Consider the following 21,623-nt stretch of genomic DNA (forward strand, 5'->3'; position numbering starts at 1 on the left):
TCTGTGTTACCTGTGCATGTCTGTATGTGGATGCAATAACTATGCAGGGGGCTGGAGAACCAGGACTCAGTGATATGAGATTTGATTTTTCCCTGCAGATCTGAATTTTGGGAGTGCCTGTGGCTTCTTGTAAAACATTCTTTAAAAAGGGTTTTGAACCAAAATGGACTCCCAAATTTCTCTCCCTCTGGACTGTCCCAGCAGCACCATTCCCCTCCTCTGTGGCAGAGCTCTGCATTGTAGAGACTTCTGTGCCCCTGTGCTGTACCCCCAGGGCAGGATCCTCCCCTCGGGTCCTCTAAACACTCACTAGTTAATCAGATTATCTTGGGCAGGTGAGAATCATTCCAAAGGAGGAAGGGAAGCCAAACCTTCTGAGACGCCCCCTACCCTCACCAGCTAGCACAGCAGGTGCCAGATCACAAATAGAGCTACTATTTGTACACTGGCTGCGGTCTACAAAACACCCTTCACATAACATGACCTTCATGACAGCTCTATGAGGCAACCAACAGCATCTCCATGTTACAGCCAAGAAGACTGAGGCTCAGGAAGGTAAAATGAATTCCCCAATTCCACCCAGCTCGGAAATGACAGGTCAAATGTCCCCGGAAGCCTGTGCGTTTCCCACTTCCTGGTGTTGAGAAACGGAGAGGAGGTGCTGGAAGCATGTGCTTTTCCTTTCTTGGTGCTAACAAACCCTTTTCAAATCAAACACTACCTACCCTTTTAACCTAGATCCTTTCTGCTGCATTTCAACTTCCTGTTGTTTCTAACCCACTGGTACAAAGCTGTGCAACTCTGTATTCCTAAGACCCCAAAGACAGGGCCAGAATATAACAGGTGGACTTGAAGCCAGTGAATGCCCACAGAGGCAAGGAGTGGGCAGAGCGGGTAGGAAACTGCTGGTTCTATTGCATTTTCTCCCTATAGTTTTGGGAGAGAGGGATGTGAGGCCCCAGCAATGTCATCTGACTTTGTTTTACCTTCCATTTTCTCCCTGTTTGGACTGGAAGTCTATAACTGGTCCCATTGTATTTTGAGAGCAGATAACTTACTTCTTTAGTTTCCCAGGGTGACAGATGGAGAGGAATTATGCCAGAATGGGTCATACCCAGAAGCTCACCCAATACTGGATTTAAATAATGGGACTCAGGACTTCTGAGCTGACAAGATTCAAACAAGATTTGTTGAGCTGATGTTGTCACAGGATGGGACCTCTGGGGACCTTTGGGATGGAATGAATGCATTTTGCATTTGGGATAGACCTGAATCACTTGGGGGTCAGACGGCAGCCTGTAATAGGCAGAATCACAGCCCTCAAAGTGTCCACCCCCAATCCTGGAACCTAAGAATATTCTGCATCACTTAGCAAAAGGGGCTTTGCCGACATACTTGAGGTTGTGAAGGTTATGACGGGGAGATTACCCTTGGTTATCTGGGTGGGCCCAATCTAATCACACAGGTCCTTAGAAGCAGAGAACTTGTGCTGCCTGGAGTCAGATTCAGAGCGCAAGAGAGAGTCAACTCACAACCCACCATTGCTGGAGAAGTCCATGCAGAAAACAGGGGAAGGAGTGCAGGCTGCAGCCAGGGCAAAGACCAGCCCCGTCGTAGCCAGCAGGGAAGGGCCCTCAGTCCCACAGGAGTGGACATCAGCTAGTGACCTGAATGGGCATGGCCTGGAATCTCCCCACAGTCTCTAGATGAGGGCCCAGGCTAGCCCACACCCTGACTTTGGCTTCCTGAGATCCTCAGTAGAGGACCCAGCTGAGCCCACTGGACTGCTGACCCATAGAACTGGGAGATGAAAAACGGATGTTGTCGTAAGCTACTAAATTTATGGCAAGTTGCCATGGCAGCAACGGAAAAAGAGCATGTCATGTCAGACTCAGAACAGCCATATGAAATTACTTAGCTCATCGCTTCATTTCTGGGGAAACTGAGGCCCTGAAAGAGAAACACAAGAAAAAAGGCTACACAGCAAGAGGCAGAGAGCAAAGAGCCTTTTCTGGGGCAGTGTCCACTCTTAGAGACCCAGGGCTCTAAGCCCAAAACCCAACTGCGGAACACCGCGAGCACTTTTGTGCATGAGCATAATCAATCACTGCTGACTCAGAAAGCCTGCAAATACTTCCCAGCCTAAAGCAGGATCCACACAGAGCTGGGCTTTATTTAAAAAAACCAGGTGGTCCTCAGGCCAAAGAGTGAGGACAGATGCAGGATTCTGAAAAGCCACAAAACCTAGAGAAGGCTAGTCCTCCATCCAATGCCATCCAAATACATCCCCCCGCAGCTGTTAGCTCTAATTAGCGGGTTCGAAGGTAACTAATTTCTGCCTGTCAACAAGGAATGGTGGATTAGAAGCAACTGGAGAATGAATGACTGCTCCGTGAACTGAGCCATCACCCCTTCCTGGGGTTACAGGCAAGACAGACCCCAGCCTCAAAAGACCCTGTTACACTCACACCTTCCCCTTCTCCAGCCATGGGGACAGGAGTCTCCTATTTAGCCTCAAATACTTTCAATGAAGGCTGAAAAAGTCGGGGCAGGCTGACAAAGATGGCAAGGGCACACAGGGCCCCAGGCTGGGAGTCTTGGCCCCACCGTTGAGCTGCTGACGGAACACTCTCAGCCTCTGTTTTGACTCTCTGCACTTCAGACGCGCAAGCTTGGGGCTTGAACTCTCACCTTCTTTCTGTCCCTCCCTGCTGCAAACAGTCTGACTGCTGTGCATGTGTCCTTGGTCTTGGTGCACCCTAAGTCCCTTATGCCCAGGTGCTTCTGTGCATGTGGTCCCCACCGTCCCTTCCATTTGGAATGTCCTTTCTTCTCTTCTTCAGTTTGCAAATTCTTACTCGCCCTTTGAGCCCTGCTCAAATGTCCATGTTAACACTGCAAGCGCCTCAGGGAGGCCTTTTCTTCAAAGCATGTGGCTACTCCTTCTGTGCTGCCAGAATATTGCTCACTTTCCTATCATATTTATTTTAATCACATCTCATCAGCAATCGGGGTCTGCCTCTCTCTCCCCTCTGGGCCTTTCTGAGGGTGGCCACTTGGCTATGCAAGGAACCAAGTCCCAGCACTTCTCTCTTCCCCCCTCGGCCCCACGTTTCTCCTCTGTAAACGAGGGGGTTCAGACAGGTTGGGTAGAATCTTGAACCTCCCACCCTCAAGGCTGGGGAACACAGGAGAGCCAAAGAAAATTCAAAAGTCGGGCAAAGCCTGGCAAAGCATGAACTCTCCTCACTCACAGTGCTGCTGAATGGAGACTTCAGGGCCTCCTGGAGTCTGGAGACCATTTGGGTTTGAGGACCAGGCAGGTCTCCTCACCCCAGAGGCTGAGCAGCTGCCTAAGCCCTCCGATGCCGCGAAGCCATTGACTCATTCTGCAGCTCTGAACCCAGCCTTGACCTCTGGCCTCCGGCCGGCAAGCAAACTTGGGCTTGGACCAGGGACCTCCCTGGAAACCAGATGCAGCATCTAACAAGGAGCTTCCCGGGCGGGGAGCGTGGCCCAGAACAATCTCTTGCCGCATGACATCACCCTTCTCTCGTTATCCCTCAGAGCAGGGCTGGGGTCATGGCCTGCCACACCCTGACCCAGGTCAGCCCCAGGGTCTTTGTGCTCTCACCATGGCTCCTTGTGGAACACATGGCATGGAGGCTTCACAGCACATGCCCCTGGCTTCTAAGTCTGACTCTGCCACTTGTCAGCTGTGTGATCCTGGACAGCACTCTGGAGCCTCGAGTTCCTTTCTGCTCTTCATCTCTGCCCCTTCCCTGGTATTTCACAGACCCTCAGTCTTTCAGAGGCCCCTTTTCCTGACCTCCTCTGATCCCTTCTTCATATCAGGTATAATCAAAATAACAATTACTAAGAACCTTTGCTGAGGACCTTCTGCAGGCCAGACCCTGCAGCAAGCAACTGGATGGGTTCTTAGCCACTGCACACTTGCCATCACCTGTTAGCTCCATTTTATAGTCAAGGAACTCAGAGGCATTCTAGAAAACGGCTCACCCATGGCCTTGCAAGGAAAGTAACTGCCCGAATTCTCCCTGCTCTTCTTCAAGTCTTTGCTTAAATTTTGCTTGTAATTGGTGTCTTCCCTTTTCCAAAGGGTGCTCGCTGGGAGAATCAATGGAGCTAACATGTATAAAAAAGCTTTGTAAGCTGTAAAGTGCAGTGCACAAGTATGTGGCTGCTACATTAAGGTTTCATGACCTCCCGAGCTTTCTGGGTTTCGTACTGCAGCTTTCTTTTTTTTCCCTTTTCTCTTTTTTTTTTTTAGACAGAGTCTTACTCTGTCATCTAGGCTGGAGTGCAGTGGCGTGATCTTGGCTCACTGCAACTTCCGCCTCCCAAGTTCAAGCAATTTTTGTGCCTCAGCCTTCGAAGCAGCTGGAACTACAGGCACGCACCACCACGCGAGGCTAATTATTTTGTATTTTTAGCACAGATGGGGTTTCACCATGTTGGCCAGGCTGGTCTCGAACTCCTGACTTCAGGGGATCTGTCTGCCTCAGCCTCCCAAAGTACCGGGATTACATGTGTGAGCCACCTCACTCTACCTGTAGTCCAGCTTTCTGACCCACAGAAGGACAGCCTCCCTGCTCACCCAGCCTCTCTGTGCACACCCACCGTGAGAGTGGCTCGCCATCTCCTAAGGCGGGGGCAACACTTGCCGAGAGAAAGCACCCCTCGGTCCTTGCATGTGCCTTGTGGGACCTACTCTGTGCTCTGGGATCTCAGACTGTCTGTTTGCCTCCTCTGCCATGTGATGTCTCAGAGCCTCAGTTTTCCTGCCTGTAAAATGGGGCTGATGATCCTGGTCTTGCACGGCAGTTGGGAGGATTAATGATATCACATATAAAGCAGTGGCAGATCACGGGGTCTGCTAAAGGTTGCTTCTTTCACCATTTACACTGTTAACTTCATTTCCACTCTTGTAAAATAGAAGGCAAGGGACAAAATACAACCCAGGAATTTATGATCCAAAAGCGATTTACCCCTTAAACTGCTTTTTACATGCCCTGCCTGTGGCTTCTCTCCCTCAACAGAACAAAAAATGAACAGGAGCCATTTTCCACCTCCCCTACTGTGTGTGGCACAGGGTTCTGCAAACGTCTGATTAAATTATTGGTTAAAAAAAAGACTTATAAATAGGTATACCTGACAGATAGCTCTTATTAAAAGCCCAGACTATGTGAGATGACATAGGGTGTTCAAACTGCATTCCTCAGAAACCCTAGGCTCCTGTAAGTGAGGACTCACAAATGTCTAGTTTGAATCTCATGGATACAGACAGTGCTATGGTGTTAGTAACAACAGCTCCAGAGCAGTGAACACACTTGCAAACTACAAGGCTTTTGCTAAATTCTTCACAAGCATTAACTCATTCAATCCTCACAGTAACTCCTTGAGGTAGCTATCTAGTGTCATTTCCCCTCTTCTAACAGATGAAGCGATCAAGGCACAGAGAGGTTAGGTAATTTGCCCAAGGACACACAGCTACTAAGTGGCAGAGCTGGGATTTGAACTCACCCGTCTGACTCTAGAGAATGCATTCTCCCATAATAGGCTACTTCACAAAATCATCGCCCCTCAGCAGGCTCTTCGAGCAGCACTGCAATCCATAACTCCCAATTTTCAAGACTTCTATTCACCATGACTATCTCATTAATTGACATCCTATTTATTGTTAAAAACTTGAACTTATGAAAGAGAATTATAATAACAGACCCTTGTTTTCTATGTTGGGGTTCCAAGTAAGATTTCATTTGAAAAAGGAGCCCATTGCGACAGAAACGAGAAGACCACCAAGATTAAGTATGGGAGGGAACCCCGAGGATGACCGCATAACCACCCTTCCCACCCCTTCAACCTGGCCAGGCCCTTGACTCGGGCAGGACTTCACACCCAGGCAGACTTCACACACCAGCACCCAGGGGCTGCTGCCTTCTGAGGCTGCCTTGTCAGCAGGTGTGTCTTCCAGCATTTCAGAGGATCTGGATGAAGTGGGCATCCTTCATGAAAACCCTGCTGCACTGTGCCAGGAGAGGCCTTTTGGAACTGGCCTCAGAGCTAGTACTGGATCTTCCTCTGGTCACCTCGGGCCTCTCCGGCCTTTGGGTCTGGAAACCTTTCAGGGACCATGGAGGCGGTATCTATAGTGGACCACCTGCTTTCTCAGGATGCTATCTGCCAGCCAAAAATGACCCCAAGAGCTCAAACTTTCTGGCCTATGCAAGCCTCGTGAAAGATTCTGGTGTCCTTTCCACTTGTGCTTAATTACTGAGCATGATGGGGAGGCTCACTACCTTACAAGACAACCCCGCTGGAAACATCTCTCAGTGTGAGAAAGTCTCACTGTAAGAGAGGACAGCAGAACCTAAGGTTCCTGAGCAGATTCTGTAAGATAGAATTGTTTAATGTGTGTGTGTGTGTGTGTGTGTGTGTGTGTCTTCTTTTCTTAATTAAAATCTTACAAGAGAGCCTCAAATGTCAAGTTCTTGGCTTATGCCTTGACCTGGAGATTTTGGGCCCTATCCAGGGCTCTAACCCAACCCTGTGCATGCAGGGAATGGGTCTGTTTACATAGAGACCAGTCACATCATCCCGAAAAACAACCTCAACTCGGAGACACTCACCGTGTCAGAAAACAACCAAAGATCAGGCCTCTCCAACACAGGGAAGCACCACAATTCTTAGATGCAAGCTCAGAATTCCCCGACACATGGCTCAGTGGCCGCCTTCATCTCTGGAAGGCTGGACAGTCTTGGGGCATTCTCAGGGAACCCGATGAAACACATTAACAATTCGTCGCTCAGAAATTATTATGAGTTTATTGTCCTGCTGACCCTGAGTATTATAAGCATGGATAATAAATTCTCCAAGGGCCATTCCTGAGCATAGCCAGGCAATCTAAGGAAGTGTAAACCTTCTGCATGAGATTGTCCCTTTGTTACTGCAATAGTGTGTGCCGTTCCTTCTCTACAGTTTTTCATCATTCCCTGGCCATGTGGACTCAGGCAAACGGACAGTCTCTGTAGGTTGTCCAATTCTGAGCACCTGCATTAAGAACATTTCCATCCTGAAGATTTATACTCCACTGTGTATCCTTATTTGACAGCTGGAGAGTCAGGAAGCTCTCAAAGGGATGAACTAGAAAGAGGCAAGAACCATTCCTACAGACATCCTCCCGCTGGTCCTAGCTCCATCATTCTTACTGGCTTACAAGTCATGTCGCCACTCTGAACCTGTTTTCTCTTCTATTAAAAAAATAAAACTGGATAACTATGCCCAAAGGGACATTCAGCAAACTGCATGCAATGAGGCACATAAAGAAGGAACCGCACAGCAGAGCTGAGAGCCTGGGTGCTGGAAACTGCCTGGGTTAAAATTCTTGCTCTGTTGCAGACCAGCTGTGTGACCTTAAGTCCTTACCTTAACCTCTTTGTACCCTAGTTTCCTGATCTGCTGAGTACAGACCAAAAAAAACAGCATCTATGTCTCAGGGTGATTTTTCAGACGAACTGAGTTAACACATACAAAGGGTCAATGACAGCACCTGGTACACGGGGAGCTCTATGAAGCCTCTTATGTAGCAGTGTCTGTTTGCCTCAGCCCCCAGCACAAAGTACAAGACTGACAATATTCTTTTTGAAAACCTGACTCAGCCCTGGTGTCTGCATTATCCCTCAGACTCCTCACGGTGCTCAGTGATGAAGAGACCGTCGCCACCACTTGTACAGGTGAGAAAACCGGGGCTCAGATCAGAGGGCAGGGTCAGGGTGGAGGTGGACTTGAGGTCATTCTCTCTCTTTGCTGTGCCATGCTGCCTCTCTGGTTCTGCCATCTGCACCCACCAAATGCCACTGACCACCCTGAGAACCCTGACACTGGGAAGTTCCGGACTAGCCAGAGCTCTGGTTTATTCTGCACTGAGCCACCGTGCTATAGCCACAGCTGGAAGGCCACCCACACTACACAGGCGAAGAAGCAGCTAAGCCTGTTGTCACGCCTTGACCCCTTGATGTTTAGGCACCTTTCTGTGGCGGCTTCGTCACCCCACACAGCTGACAATAATCGTACTAGAGTACTAGCTGATCTTGGTACCTCCCACCCCCGCTTGCTCTCAAACTTTCCCTAGCTCCCTACTGTTTACAGATCAAATCAGTTCACCTGGAGGTACAAATCCAAATTAAATGCACTCCTTTTCAAGAGGCTTCCCAGCCTTATTCCCTCCTACCATCCCTCTGGTGTGGCTGGGCCAGTCTCCTCTTGGCTCCCTGGACTAGCATGTTCTTCTGGGAAGAGCACTTGGATGGGAGACCTCAGCGCCACTGGTTCCAAACCACTCCAGAGCAGTCATAGGTGGGAGAACAGCCTGAGACCTAGCTGCTTAAAACCCACACAGCTCAATGAAGACCTGCGTCTCCACACCCTGAGAACCACTTGGAAGGGCAAATACTCTTAGCTACAGTTTTGAACTACTTGCTGATCTTACCCTAAACATACAAGTCCAGAGAAATGATCTCAAGTGCTTAGATAATTCAAGTATCCTTGGATTGTGACACTTCTCTCCAATGGCGTATCTTTCAAGTAAAATCCACATCTTTCACAAGGCCCCTGCCTACCCGACTTCCCATCGCCTTCTGCACCCCACTCACAATGGCTTCCTTACCTCTCTACCAACCCCACAAAGGCCTCCAGCCTCAGCACGAAGGGCCTTTGCCCCCGCTGTTCCCTCTGCCTTGAATGCCCTTCCCCTTGGGATGTCTGGTCATCCTTCACATTTCAGTCAAGTTCACCTCCTCAGAGAAGCCTTCCCGAATCACCCTGTCTGAAGTGCGTCTTCCACCAGTCACTTTGTATCACATTGATTTTTTTATTCTTCTTTTCCATAAACTATAATTATCGTGTTCACTTATTAGTCTGTCTACTGTCTGCCTCTCCCCAGCACAAGGAGTCTGTTCACTGCTGCATGTGGAGCTCAGAGAGCAGCACCCAGCTCAGAACAGGTACCTGATACACACCTGTACTCATGGAATGCGTGGACTACCAACACAGCTTTCCTCTTTGGCTGTATCCTATGCCTGACAGCCTCGTCCCCATTTGAAAAGCTGGGGAAAGTGAGGCCCAAATACCTCAAGGAAATCCAGACTCAAGCTGGAACAAAGACTTCACTCCTCTTCTGGGGCTCAGCTGGTCAAGGAGACCTGCTGCTGACATTTCACCGAAGAACTCCGACGATAAGACTCTCTTCTATTAGCGAGAATCATATTCACACCTCCTACAGGGAGAAACCCTGATTTTATGAAGGTAAAACCACATTGTGATTAACACTTAATCAGGATCTTATCTACGTTACAGCTCTGCAAGGTAAAAAAAATAGTTGGGGGGTCTTAATATCATGCTAGTAATGTTACAATGAGTGTGTTCCTGACACGATTTTCTTATTAGGGTCCTTCCATGTAAATTTTATTGCATTTAATTAAAAATTATTGCTAAAAGAAACAGCTGCAGATGGTCTTATTTTAAGTCAGAAAATTAAAAACGGAGTATTCTCATTAGTCAATTGCAACAAGAAGCACAGCCACATGCATTAGGATGTGATGGTTTTGAGATTATAATAATTTTCATGGCATTTCTAGGTCCTTTCAGTGAAACTTAATGAAAGCTCTGCATGAGTTCATTTGTCAAAAACATAATAATAAGAAGGCTCCTGGCTTACAGGCAGATATAAAGATACCAATGAATACCACAGCTAGGATATGCCAAAAATCCAGCCACGCAGCTCTCAGCACCAATGGAACCAGTCAGCAGGAGGCTTAGCTGCAACTCTGTCACATTCCCACCGAGGATTGATAGCTGAGGCTGTAAATCACCTTGGTTTTACAATGATGTGTTATTTGTTGCTGCAGCGCTGTCTACGGTAGTAAAAAATATATAAAAGTCAGGTTTCACTCTCTTAGAGAATCACCTCACAAAATATTTATGCATTCTAAGGATTCTGGGGGTGCACTGACAGGTGAGGAGGAGGAAGGAGGGGATGCTTATGCTAGATTTTGTGCTAGATTCCAGAACTGCAATTGCAGTCACTATTCTAGGTCTGGATGGCCCATACAATGACCTCCCCACAACTTTATTGCTTGGCTTGTCTCCTTTACTCTTAAAGACTGAATTCCTATTATTTCTTGCTGTGTCCTTTACTGGAAACCAACTCAAATCTTTTATTTGGACCAGACTGTAAGAGACAAAAGAATGAAAAGAGAAATGCAAAGGCAGATGCAATCTAGCTCTGGAGTTCATCAGCGTTGGAGAACTATGGTTGCTGTAGACATCCTGGTGGCAGAACGCCGTTCCTCCCCTGGCTGCAGCCACAGCCCCAGGTTGGTCATTCTCTCTTGAGGGGACCACTACAACCATCTCTTCACAAATCTCCCAGCTTCCCATCCCTCCATCCCCTCCATTCTCCACCCTGCCAGCAAAGTATCCATGCAATGCATCATCCACACAACGGCACTCCCCTGCTGAAAATCGCTATGGACTCCCCCCTGCCCAGGGGATGGCGTACACACTTGTCACACCAATACACAAGGCATTCTCAGCTGGGCCTGCCCTGCCTTCCCAACTCCATGCACCTGAGCTCCAGCTGAACACTTCAAGGTCCTTTCGACCCTCCAGACTCACACGCAGGCTTTTCCTCTTCCTGGACTGTCTCCATCATGAACTCCTGCTCCCCATCAAGACCCACCTCAGCTGGGCGTGGTGGCTCACACCTGTAATCCCAATATTTTGGGAGGCCGAGGCAGGTGGATCACCTGAGGTCAGGAGCTCAAGACCAGTCTGGCCAACATGGTGAAATCCCATCCCTACTAAAGATACAAAAATTATCCAGGCAAGGTGGTGGGAGCCTGTAATCCCCTACTTGAACCTGGGAGGCAGAGGCTGCAATGAGCCAAGATCGTGCCATTGCACTCCAGCCTGGGCAACAGAGTGAGGCTCCATCTCAAATTAAAAAAAAAAAAAAAACCCACCTCAAATATCCTACAGATACTGAAGGCTCCCCTACTGCCCACTCTATAGCCAACTGGACATACCACTAACCAAGCTTTATCACTTTATCACCCTAGGCTCTAACTGCCTCTCTACCCATCTTTCTCCTCAGCCAGCCTAAAAACTCCGGAGGGCAGAGATCTGAGTACCTCTACTACCTAGAACAGTGCGGACAATCAGCAGATACTCAGGGAGTGCTAGCGGACTGAGTGAGGGAGCTGGCTGGGCTCACTCACAATGTTCTACTGTTACACTCAGAAACGAGAGAGAGAGATGGTGTTTGTGTTTAGTCCTTAAGCCTTTCAACTCTATCTCCTCCACAGAATCATCTTCCCTGTCTGCAGATGATGTGACCTATTTTCCAGAATAAAGGTATCGAGGTACCTTCTGAATGAAGGAAGACATTTTCATTGGAGTCCTATTTCTTGTACGTTCTCTCCTCTTTCTCCTGCCTCCATGTCAAAAGCCTACTTTCCCTGCAGTGTCTACTAAAGTGTCACTTTGTCCATGAAGCCATCCTGCCTGCCTCCGGACTCCTACTCTTAGGGTCCTGAGCCTTTTCTACCTTGCATTTCAGTGACTTGGGTCTCAGTCCTCTTCCTACCCCAAGACTCTCAGTCCACTGAGGCCAGCAGTGGTACCTGGTCCCCCTCTCTCTCCTTCTACACATCACTCCATGCAATCCTTGCCCAAAATGAGTCATTTCACAAATAGCCATCAACAGTGAGCCAACACATTCACCTCCTGGGGCTTCCTGCTCCCTCTCCTCATATGCATGCTGCATAACATGGCCCAAACACAAACTCCTGGGCATGGAATTCGAGCTACATTTCAACCATAAGCTGTAACAACCCTGGGCTGGCGGAGCAGAATCCTGAACTGCTCTGTCTGCAATGCACAAGCACACATGAGCTGCTGCCCTGGGTGGGTGGGATCTGCTGAGGTTCTCCTAATGAGCATTTCATCCCAAACAGATGGCATGCTCCAAACTGAGACCTCCTGGTTGCTCCTCAGGCACAGCTGGCCACGCAAGGGCAGGGGTCCCCACGGTGGCCTGCAGGAGGGAAAGACATCTGAGTACCTCATTAGCAAGTCCCAGGAAAGCTCGCCTATTGATGAGTTGCCAATAGAGCGACAAACCCACCAGCCAGCAGAAAAGAAAGGTGTCCTTTCACTTTTCCTTGAGTCTCTTGGACCAATAAGCAATGTTAACACTTTGGGGGTGGCTGTGCCACCCTGTCTCTTGCAAGCAGGACACTCAACAGGTTTGGATTAAGAATACCAGAAAATGTGGCAATTTTCGACCACAGGAAATAGGCAGTAGTGGAAACAGCATTGGATTGAAAGTCAGACAGACTTGGGTTCTCACCTTGGTTTGGCCACGATAGTTCATGTCATGTCACCAAGCCTGTTTTCTCATCTGCAAAATGGGAACTGGAAATTCCTACCTAACTAACTGTAAGTTGTAAGTGAAATAACAACTGCAGTCATAATAATAGAGACAGGCAGTTTTATTATGATTATGGAATCATAAAACCCCTAGCCTTGCTGTCTTTGGTGTATGAGGCAGCTAATGACTCCAAATCAATACTGCGCAGATGTTGCCGGCAGCCCTGAACCCATCTCATGAGAAGTCAGAGGTACAGTTCCTGCCACATCCCATGGCAAAAGCTTGCAAATTCATGGTCCTGGTTTTACCGATGTGATGTAAAGCCCTAAACGTTAAGTCAAACACATGCAGAACAGTTGTTGGGTGTGTATGAGACAGAGATAGAGACAGACAGACAGAGAGAAATACACAGCAAGAGGAACCAGATTCTCCTCCCAGATTCCATACCTCAGGAATCAAACTCAAATCCTGCATCCACCACTGTGTGACCTCGGTCATGTCACTTAATAACAGCTAATGCTTACTGATCATTTTACCATGTGCTGTATTAACTCCTGTAGTCTTAATGACATTCCAAGGCAGGTACAATGATCATCTCCGTTTACAGATAAGGACACTGAGGTACAGAGAGGTCAGAAACTTGTTCTAGCTCACAAAGACAGTAAGTGTAGACCAATACCCAGGCAGCTTGGCTCCAAAGCCTATGTGCTTAGCCGTGGTGCTTTCACAGGCTCTCCTCGGGCCACAGTGTCCTCATCTGTAAACAGAAAAGGCTACCATAAATGTGTCAAGAACAATATGCACTAAATGTGCCCTGTGAACAATATGCACAGGGCAGTGGGGAAAGGGGCAAAGGGGAAGAGGGGAAGAAGAGGAGAGGGAGAGAAGGACGGAGCGGAAGAGAGTGGGGGAGAGAGAGAGAGAGAGGAGAAAAAGCCAGTGCAGCAACATGTGCATGGTATAATCTGGGTGATGGGCACATGGGCGTTCACACTAAAACTCTTAACTTCTCAACAAGTGTGAACATTTTCATAACAAAATGTTGGGGAAAAGTGGCCTCAGGGATCTGTGCTGATGTATAATGCTGACTGCTATCATGTAACACACAAACATATGATGATGAAGATTTAAATGAGACATTTAGGACAAGTGAGTTTGTGTCATGTTTTGCGTAAAACAGGTATGTAATGACTGTATACAAAGCACCCGGCACTGTGTTGCTAAAAGCAGGTATTTAATAAATGATATTTCTTTCCCCTTGTGAAGCTCAAAATCACCAACTCATCAGTATACATTTATTAAGCTTCTAGTGTATAACCAACATATCAGGGTGCTATTAGATATTCAGAAGTGAAGACTGGGTTCCCCTAGCCAAGACTACTGGTCGGTGACTTGGGACATAAGACAGCCTATCTGGAAACTAAGGATGTTGGACTAGACCTCCGCTGAAAACTTTTTTTTTTTTTTAAGTGAGAGTCAATTCAGGGAAAAAAGAATGTTTCAGGGGCACATTTCATTTAATTTTTCTTTTCAATCAGGTCTGCTTTGTCACCCAGGCTGGAGTGCAGTGGCGTGATGACAGCTCAATGTAGCCTGAAATTCCTGGCTCAAGTGATCCTCCCGCCTCAGCCTCCTGAGCAGTTGGGACTACAGGTGCGTACCACCGTGCCCGGCTATTCATATATGTGCACACACACAAACACATATATGTAGAGATGGGAGTCTCACTATGTTGTCTAGGCTGGTCTCAAACTTCTGGCTTCAAATGATCCTCCTGCCTTGGCCTCCCAAAGTATTGGGATTACAGGCATAAGCCACTGCACTCAGCCTAGGTATACATTTTAAACTAAAGAATGATAAAACCTTCTTTTGTATACCATTGAAGAAATGGACACAGGTAATAAATTTGCTTTATAAAAGACTGGTAACAGTATTACTATAGCTACTAACATGCTACTATCTATGCAAATCTCAAAGAAAGTAACTACACAGAAGAAACTTTACAATCATCCATTAGACCCTGAGCTGCTGTTCACTCAGTTTCAGGGTCACTAAGGGCTCTCTGAATTCTATTATATGCTGTTTCTTGAAGGGAGATACTTTTAGTAGAAAAAGGGCTTGGATTTAAATAACAGTGAATCACACCACGAGAGAGTTACTCCGTTCTTAGTCCTTTTGGATTCTTCTGGTTTTGCCAGGTAGAAAGTCTCCATGTGGCGTAAACATGTCTTTAACACCTCTCCCATTTAACAAAGAGACCAGCCTTCCAGTTCCCAGCCTTGGCAAGGAATCACCTCAAGCTAGTCTTTACCCATGTTGTTTCACTGTTCTATCTTATTTTTACAATTGCCTTCTATTTATGGCAACTGATACTGTTGCTCCATTTCCCAATAGTGACAAAAAGTTGCCGTTACATTTTTCTAAATAAAAAAGATGTGCTGATTTAAAGAAAAACAGTAAGTCAAAGTATAGGTAGTATAATGGAAATGGTAAATGCAGTCCAGGAAAGGTGAAAAGTTGAGAAATACACAACTGCTCCAACCTCACCATTTTACAGATGGGCAAATTGTGGCTCAGCCTCTTCCAAGGTCCCATAACAAGTGCGGGGACCTTAGGCTTTGAATCCATGTCTGGTGCACTGACCTGCCTTCAGTCAGAGCTATAGGTATTTATTTTGGCTTCTGCCTCTAATCCTCACACTAAAGCAAGGTATGGGGCAGGACAAGTAGCAGGAGGAGGAAGGAACTGCCTCCTCACCCTCTCATCCCATCCAACTCCAAGTACCCCTGGGCATAGGTCTCAGATCAGCAGCACCCCCTCCACTCTGTACTCAAAGCCCCCATTCAGGCAAACAAGCAGGGTCCCCCAGCCCCTCGGCAGCCACTCATGCCTCTCGGCAATATGCGTCTCAAACCTCCCTTGCCCAGACCTGCTCCAGCCCAAAGTGGGGATTTTTCTCCCCCTTTGCTTTCATCTGTTTCATGCAGGAAAGCGGAAGAAAGCTTTGCTCACTGATTGATGTACAACAGGATGTGGTTCCTGCATGGGAGATTTATCCCAGTCAGTCTGGCCTTTGGCGAAACAGCATCAGAGTAGTGCAAACGTGCTTTTGAAATTCAGAGTCTAACAGTTCAAGACACTCAACCAAGGCCCTAGGCTGTAGCATCAAATGTGAGCTAATGCAAAGAAAGCACCTAGCACAGTGCTTGGCACACAGTAAACAGTCACGATCCAGGAGCTTTAGCGTTGTCTTAGATATTTTATTCCCTATTGTCATAACTGTCTGGATGAAAAGGCCTTTTTGTTTTGTTTTTTGCACAAAGTACAGATCAAGGCAACAGGCCTTTCACATATAGCCAAGCAGCCTGTGCACTGCACACCCCAGGTGGCACCATACCTAGACCAAAAGGTGAAGAAGTTACCCTTGGGATTGTACAATGCACAGCCTGCACAACCCGACCTGGTATCCCCTCACATAATTCACTACAGATTCCTGATCCAGAAGTCAAGAAGTCTGGGTTTGGACACTGATTTCTCCAGTGACTTACTGAGAGACCTTACGCAAGTGACTTTTCCTCTCTGTGTCACAGTTTCCTCTTCAGGAACAGGACTTGTGTCTGAAGTTTCCTCCAGCTATAAAATTCTGTGATTCTACAGAGGCAGATTTCAATTTTTGAAGGGCTGTCATACAAAAGATGAAATCAGCTCCCTCACCTGGCTTGAGAGAGAAGAACCATGAGTTGGGGAGGGATATTAGAGGGGAACAGTATATGCCTCAGTCAGAAAGAAACTCTTCTTCATGATCAGAGGACCCAGCACCCGATGAGGCAGCACTGGGAGTGATGGGTTCCCTGTGGCTGGAGGATTTCAAGCACCTGTTAGAGGTGAGCAGACTCTTCCAGCACAGAGTTTATTGTTGCAAAGCTTGGTTCTGCTTTCCTCAGTGCTAGGAGGCACTCGGCTGGGGACGGGTCTTGTCCACTCACGCCGATTGTTATTAATGCAATGAACTGTTGGCTTTGCCTCTCTACCCCTCTTGCAGCTCGCACGAGTCCACATTCTCCAAATTAAACTCAGTCCCTCGGGCTGTGCTGGTGTTTACCTTTGCCCTGACAAACAAATCTTTTCATCCTAGGAAGAACTAATAAATAAATCGCCTTACCCAGACTTGGGATAGGGAGAAGATGGAGCCGGGATGGGGAACCATGAAAAATACTCAAGAGAATTATCCATGCAAACACTTCCTAGCAGCTCTACTCCAACAACAGCTAATGCTAATTGCAAATCATCCTTATCTAGGCAAGACTGCGGGTCCCCTAGGAATTCCTAGCAGCAACAGCTGTGTAGGACTGGTTTAAGTTTCCGCACATGAGGGAAAAGAATCACAGGGTTTCTTTTAAAATCACAACCACTTTGGTTTTTCGTTAATTCAGATCAGGTGGAACCAAACAGTGCAGCTAGTTTAGGGCAAACTGCATCCCATTTAAATTGTGTCCACAATTCCATGAGGAATGGCAAGATTTGGCACTTATCCACTCGGGATGATCAACGAGGGGCATTCAGTCAGTCTTGGGAAGGTGGGGTCAGAACACCCCCACTGTTGTTCAATAACTTCGGTGTCTCACTCTCACTTCCAAAGTGAATCAATTTAAAAAATAAAAAAATAAAAAAATAAAAGCTTGGATGTAGCTCTTCAAGACTTCCATTCAGAAATGTAGCTCAGGGCACCATCAGCTCTTTAAACCATTTAAATAGTCTTTTCTAGTTCCCTGTTGCATACAGTGTATATTTATTCAACAAAAAGGTATCAATCCGAATTTAGGGTATTTTCCTGATGTGAAAGATATTTAGTTTGGCAAGATTCCAGAACCTTCTCTCTTGGTGACTGTCTCAGAGAGGAGTACCAAAGCCATCTACCTAGGAGATAATGAGAACTGTCTCCCAAATAATGTAAACAAAAATGCTCTTACATGTACCATATTTGGCATTTTATACACTGCTTTCACACAGAATATCTACTCTGATTTTCTTTTGTTTTGAGACAGAGTCTTGCTCTGTCACCAGGCTGGAGTGCAGTGGCATGATCTCGGCTCACTGCAACCTCCGCCTCCCAGGTTCAAGCGATTATTCTGCCTCAGCCTCCCAAGCAGCTGGGACTACAGGCGCACGTCACCATGCCCAGCTAATTTTTGTATTTTTAGTAGAGACGGGGTTTTACCATGTTGACCAGGATGGTCTCGATCTATTGACCTTATGATCCGCCCGCCTCGGCCTCACAAAGTGCTGGGATTACAGGCGTGAGCCATGGCACCCGGCCTTACTCTGATTTTCTTAAACCCCCTACCGTGAGGTAGCATGAGTCCCATTTCATGGATGAAGTAACTGAGGTTCAGAGATATAAAGCCACTCACCCCAAGTCAACACAGCTAGTAAGAAACAAGAGCCTGAGGCTGGAAAGCAAGTCCATCTGTCCCCCACACCCATGCTGCCTCTTGGATAGTTATAGCTGCCGAACAAGAAAGGAAAAAGAACGTCAGGTACCTTTCCACGTCCTGGTCTGCGCTCTGCTGTTTGCTCTCAAAGGCGTTGAAGCTGCTCATGTCCACGTAGCCATCATTTTCATTTGCTGTGGACAGGGCTCTGCTCTGATCTTCAAACAGCTTCGTGAACGCGCCAGCCCTGGCAGGTCTCCGGGGTGGAATCTGGATATTCTCATAGTCCGAGTTCATGGCTGGAATGTTCTCATAGTCTGAAGTGTCAGCGCTGGGAAAGGAGATGGACCGTGGCTTGGTCAGTGGCAAGGGCAGGAAGGGTGGCCGGGAGCGGTCTTCGAAGGACTCCACTCTGGACACGGTCCTGCTGAAGGGGACACCTTTCCTCTTGCCATCTCTATAAAAGATGAGGGAGGAGGGGGATTCAGAAGCCCGGAGCTTCCCAGTCCGAGACTTAAGCTGAGGGGAGTTACTGAGGCTTCTCCGGTCAACTTCCAGAATCCTGGAAGGCCCGTGGTAGCTGGATTCTGAAGAAGACCTAGAGGAAGACACGTTCACATCCACGTGCAATTTGTTCTCGGTCTTCTTCTTAAACGTCAGCGCCAGGAACCGCTTAAAGGATGACTTCTTCTTCTTGCACTTGTCTGGGGAGTCGCTCTCGATCAGGAGCGAGGGGGAGCTCTTTGTGATGGGCTTCTTGGTGATGCAGGCCAGGTCAAAAGGAGGTGGGATGTCAACCATGGAAGAAGGCGTGGAGGTGCCGCTGGACGGAAGGTGGTTTCTCTGGGAGAAACTCCCAGAGGAGCCAATCACACACGACAGAGAGAGATTGTCCTCTTTCCTCTTTATCCTATGGTCATCCAACCCTGACCCCTCAGGCTCCTGGTACACGGAGACCGGAATCTCTCGGCCTTCCACAGAGAACGACCGAGGGTATAAAGTAAAGGCCCTGGGCTTTGCTGGCAAGGCCCTGCTGGCTTCCAGGGGCTTCCCCTCCAATGACAAAAGCGTCTTTCCCACTTCCTCTGCAGCACCTCCAATGCCAGGGACTGACAAGCCTGCCTCAGGTCCGGTTTCTTCAGGGACGGTTTCTGGGACATAGCCAGCCACCTTCCCAGAGTGGGGCCGGGTCCTCGTGCTGGTGTTCTTCCTGTCCGCAGAGACCAGGCCACCCTCTGACTCACAGTTCATTTCTTCTTTCGAGCCATAACCACCCAGGGTGTCCAATGCAGCCTGCCCTCCTTCTCCAGGGGCCGCCTGACCCAGCAGGCCCACTCCCATCACATAGGGGTTGGCCAATGCATCATCCAAGGTCTCCTCCTCCAGTACGACCACCACATCAGGGGCTGTGGGACCCTCTGCCGCTCTACCCTGCACAGAGCCACATGAAGGCCCCACCACAGGGTTCTCCTCAGCACACAGCCCCAACTTTGGTGCCTGCTCTGATTCTAAACCTTTCACTGATTCAGAAAGAGGAGAACAGCTCTCGCTGCAAAAAGAGGTGCTCTCGGTTGGGAAGAACTCATAGGGGCTTCCTGTGAGGGAAGTCACAAAGTCCTCTGTGCAGTCATTCTCAAAAGGGACGATCTGGCAGCTCTCCTCGGTGGGCTCATCCTGTGCGTGGTCCTCCTGGGTGGCGGCTGCCACTTCTTGGTTGGTTTCCTCCTCGTGGTCAGGTGGTTCACCGAGGTCGACCTGTTCCCCACCTGTGACACCTGTGGCCTCTTCACATCCCTCCTCAAGAACCTCAGGGCTGTCTGTGGCCGTCTCTGCCTCCTGGACCCCCGTGGCTGGCTCCTCCTTCTCAGAGGGCTCCTCGCTGGCTTCCTCAGCATCCTGTCCCATGTCCTCCGTGGGCCTGTCAGGACCCAGATCCTCATCTGCCCCTGCTGGGTCTGTGCTGGCACAGCCTTCCTCATTATCCTCCTCTGCCTCCCCGGGGGTGTCGGGGGGCTCGTGCTCCTCTCCACGGATGTGAGGCAGGAGGAGGTCGCTCTGGAAGACTGCCTCTCCAGCCCAAGAATCACCGTCCTCCAGGCTGCTCTCCCTGTGTGGCTGCACCAGCTTCTCTTCCTCCTCACTTCCGGACACCTGCTCCAGTGTCCCTGGTTCATCAGCGTGGCCCTCCCCTTCATCCTCAGGAGCGAGGTCTGTGCCTTCCTCACCCTCCCTGCTCAGCACTCCTGCCCCTGGAGCAGCAGGGGCCACCGAGTCCTCCCCAGCTCCCGTCCCCTCCAGGCCACATGCCTCGCCTCCCTCCTCACTCTCCTCTTCCTCTTCCCCAGAGGCCTCCGGAGACACCAGGGCTGCATTTCCCGCACTGCCCCCATCCTTGGGTTCATCCTTCCTCAGCAGAGCCCTGGGGACTACGATGTAATCCTCGTCAGTCTCTGACTCAGAGCACTTCCGGATGGACCGGGGCCCTTCATCAAGGCCCCTGTCTACACAGAGCAGCCGCCCATTGCTGCATTTGTTCAAGCTGTCATTCAGGTACACACTGGCTCTCCACTCGTTTGGGGCAGTCAGCCTGGGCTTGGGGGCAATGGGGGGCTTCGGACCCCTGAACATGGAGTTCGGACTGTGAAGACTATCGGGCCTGGGTGAGGAAGGGAATTTGGGCGCGGTCACTGGCGTCAGTGGACTGGTAGTCTTTGGCTTGGGAGCAACAGGTGGTTTTGGCGAATCTAGAGGACAAAAATAGAGAAAAGGAGAAAAAGTACAATTAACTTTGTTTCCATTCAGAGTCTCCTACACACCACTTGCAGGGGACGCTGCAGATGGTTCCGTCCGCCCATGTGAAGCCCATCTCCTGTGCTTTGTGTTAGGCTTATGCCCCTGACCAGAATCTTTAAAACCCCTTGATTTTCCACTAAAGATTCATTCTGCAAACAAGGTGAACAGACCTTTCTTCTACACACAGCCCAACTAACGAAATCAACCACATGAAATCCTGCGCTCCTCAAATGGAAGTGTCCGGGTCAGTGCATTCATTCATCCAGCAGCTACTGATAAACACTTCCTATGAGCCAGAGACCACGAGAAAAGGCTGAACTTGCCGTCACCCTCCCTGCTGCCCTCATGGAGCTTACATTCCCCCCTTCTACAGCTACTCCATTGGGTACCCACTAGCTACACATAGAGCACTGCAGATGGCAGGGTCTCCCAGGGTCAAGAGAAGACAGACTCTGCTGAGAACTCACTGTTGAGTTAGAATAACTGGAGGGTAGAGCCAGGGACCCTTGGATTATGACTGAAGAGCTGCCATCTCATCCCTTCATGAATGACACTCCAAAGGTTCGAAACAGTGATGTGTGCTTCTGCTGGGGGTCACGTCTGGAATCTGCATGCTTCAGGACTGTGTCCAGCCAGGCCTACACCCAAATTTCATGGGAGAAATTATATAGTACTTGCCAACATGGATATCTGCAAAAGGTCTCTTCCCTGTGGATGCTGAGGACCTACTGATCATGGCAGAATAAAAGATGTGGTACAGACTACAACGCAACAGGAATTAGAGAAGCACGGGCTGCTGTGGCCAGGGAAGACCTCTTGAAGAAGGTGACATTTCAGCTAAGATTAGCAGGATAGGAAGGATCTAGAGAAGGGGAACGGTCAAATGAGTGGTTGCCAACTTTTGAGCTCAGCATCTCTCTGCCACAAGACTGCCCATGCCTCCTCCC

General features: G+C 48.7%; 1 protein-coding gene across 2 annotated transcripts in view; it reads right to left on the reverse strand.

Annotated features, from left to right (window-relative positions):
• Positions 1-20,617, reverse strand: part of FGD5 (FYVE, RhoGEF and PH domain containing 5) — a 114,996-nt gene extending 94,379 nt beyond the window's left edge. Inside the window, exon 1 of one of the 2 annotated variants that reach the window (XM_023216144.2) lies at positions 17,993-20,617. In XM_023216144.2, the coding sequence (XP_023071912.2) occupies positions 17,993-20,511 (2,519 nt within the window). In that variant the 5' untranslated portion in view covers positions 20,512-20,617. The remainder of the gene's footprint in view (positions 1-17,992) is intronic. The other variant, XM_023216151.2, reaches the window with a different exon arrangement.
• Between the last annotated feature and the right edge of the window lie 1,006 nt (positions 20,618-21,623).

Source organism: Piliocolobus tephrosceles, chromosome 2 (assembly GCF_002776525.5).
Source record: "Piliocolobus tephrosceles isolate RC106 chromosome 2, ASM277652v3, whole genome shotgun sequence".
NCBI classification, from domain to species: domain Eukaryota; kingdom Metazoa; phylum Chordata; class Mammalia; order Primates; family Cercopithecidae; genus Piliocolobus; species Piliocolobus tephrosceles.